General features: G+C 42.1%; 1 protein-coding gene across 1 annotated transcript; it reads right to left on the bottom strand.

Annotated features, from left to right (window-relative positions):
• Positions 1 to 387: 387 nt before the first annotated feature.
• LOC112245874 (CD276 antigen) lies at positions 388 to 1,944 on the bottom strand (the record flags this gene model as incomplete). Its single annotated transcript, XM_024414041.1, has 3 exons — positions 388 to 992; positions 1,312 to 1,377; positions 1,674 to 1,944. Coding segments are annotated over 3 exons (477 nt in total), but the record flags the coding sequence as incomplete, so codon positions are not given.
• Between the last annotated feature and the right edge of the window lie 258 nt (positions 1,945 to 2,202).

Here is a 2,202-nt window from a genome sequence, read left to right as displayed (position 1 = left end):
TTGGTCAACTATAGAGTAGCTGTTGGAGGCTATGTTGGACTATCTGTCTGCTTTTTAGATTATGGGTACTGTAGATCCTGCTGCTACAGTGGAAAACAAATCCAGGCTACTCACAGTGCATCTACATGAATTGAAATTCTCCCCTGTGCAGTCTAAGCACATGAGAATGAGAAATCCCCTGGCTTTGATCAATGTCGCCCTCTGCATCCCACTGGAACACCAAAACAAAATGATTTGCTCTGGGTGTAATGAAATAAAACTATACAGTTTCATGTCACTACTAAATAAAGAAATGTTACAGGAGAAAATTACACTCTCCCTGTACTGCTGGTATACTGCCAACATACCAGTTTCCTGTAAAAGAGATTTAGCAAAAAGACATCACAATTGGGGGTTCATCTCCTTTTATTAAAAAAAAAAACAATTCTGGAAAGTACATTGCCTGGAACACACGTAACAACTTTCATTAGACGCTATAGCTGCCATCGTTTCAATCAATAAATACATGTAATTTATAAAGCCCAGTAAGACAACTGCGGATATAAAAGGTGATTTACCTGGGCCTGGGCTAAATCCCTAAGCAAGTAGCAGTAAGTCAAAACTCCCTACAAGGAAAAAACCTTAAAAGGAACCAGATTTGGAGCAGAGGTACATATGACCATCTAGTGTTGTGGTGTGCATCTCCCATTGTATTGTGTTGAACTTTGTGTATAATGTATTGTAGTTCCGATTTTACAAAATGACTTTCTATTAAAATGTATATTAGTATAAAAGTCTGTCCCCCCTTTATGTTTTCTCTGTAAACAAGCTCTGGCATAAAGCCTGTTGAGTGACCATGGACCGAAGGCCATTCTATTCTTCTGTTTTCTTATCCTTTTTGGTCTCCTGCTCAGACCTCTTCCAGGATAACAGGAGCACCAATCCCAGCAGCATTAGAAGCAGGGGATATATCAACAATCTGCTCCTCTGCTCAGCAGGCATCACATAGCACACTGTGGAAGGGAGGAGAGAAGAAAGGAGCACTCAACCTCAGTAACTGAAATAGACAACATTTCCCTCTATATCTGACTGGTGTTTTATGAACTGTAGTAGAGTATTGTGAACAACACAAACATTGGCACAAACACACACGCACGCATACACACGATAGCATACGCACTATACATACACATGGAGTTAGTACACATTAATAATGTTAAAACACATGAATGATCAATAATCCAAAATATCCAATAGTAAAAAGAACTCCAAATAAAGTATCTGATAACAACATTGAGTCAAAAAACAAACCTTGGAACCCTGATATTTTACCTGGTGGTGGGTGGAGTGTGAGAAACTTGGTGAAACTCTGGTCCAGCACCCTCAGTCTCAGCTCGGCTGTAACAGTCAGAGTGCTGTTCAGCCTCAGGTCACCTCACTCTCCAGCTCATAGAGCCCCTTGCTGTCTAACTCCATAGTGGTGTTGGTACTGCCCATCACACCTTTCCACACTGCCTCTGGCTGGGGAAACCCCTGAGAAGCACTGAGGGTCACAACAAAGCCGTCACAAGTGGCTTGGATGGATATCCTGGGCTCATCATAAGGGGCTGGTTTGAAATATTAGAAATACTTTTGTAGGGGCAGTTATCATTATTTACACTATACAATATAGATGGAGCAACAATGGAACCTACCTGCCACTAGAAGTTGTAGCTTTTCCTGGGTGCTTCCCTGTTCATCTGTCACATCACAGGTGTATGGGCCCTGGTCACTCGGCTGCACACCACTCAGTCTAAGTGAGGCATTTCCCACAGTGAGCTGGTCTTCAAACAGATGAGTTCGTCCCTTGTAAACAACACTCTGTCTTTCCAGCTGATCTCCCCCATGGTAATATGGTAATAGCTGTGGACCACCTCTGACTCCCCACGCTGCCAGTTGACGACCAGGTTGTTGAGGTTCAGGTTTTTAGACAAAGAGCAGCGAAGGGTGATGTCACTGCCCGGAGCTGCCACTTCTCTTGGTTGTAGAATGGTTGTAGTTACCACTGATGATATCACTGATAAATGGAATAGGTGGAATGAGAGAAGGATGATGTAGGAGAGAGAGTGGTGTTGGTAATAATTACAGCAAATCAAGCATTGTTCTAACATGTTATTGTACAGTTGAAGTCGGAAGTTTACATACACCTTAGCCAAATACATTTAAACTCAGTTTTTTCACAAT

Source organism: Oncorhynchus tshawytscha, linkage group LG23 (assembly GCF_018296145.1).
Source record: "Oncorhynchus tshawytscha isolate Ot180627B linkage group LG23, Otsh_v2.0, whole genome shotgun sequence".
Classification (NCBI taxonomy): Eukaryota; Metazoa; Chordata; class Actinopteri; order Salmoniformes; family Salmonidae; genus Oncorhynchus; species Oncorhynchus tshawytscha.
Note: the sequence above shows the minus strand (reverse complement) of the source record. Positions and strands in the feature narration are given on the sequence as shown.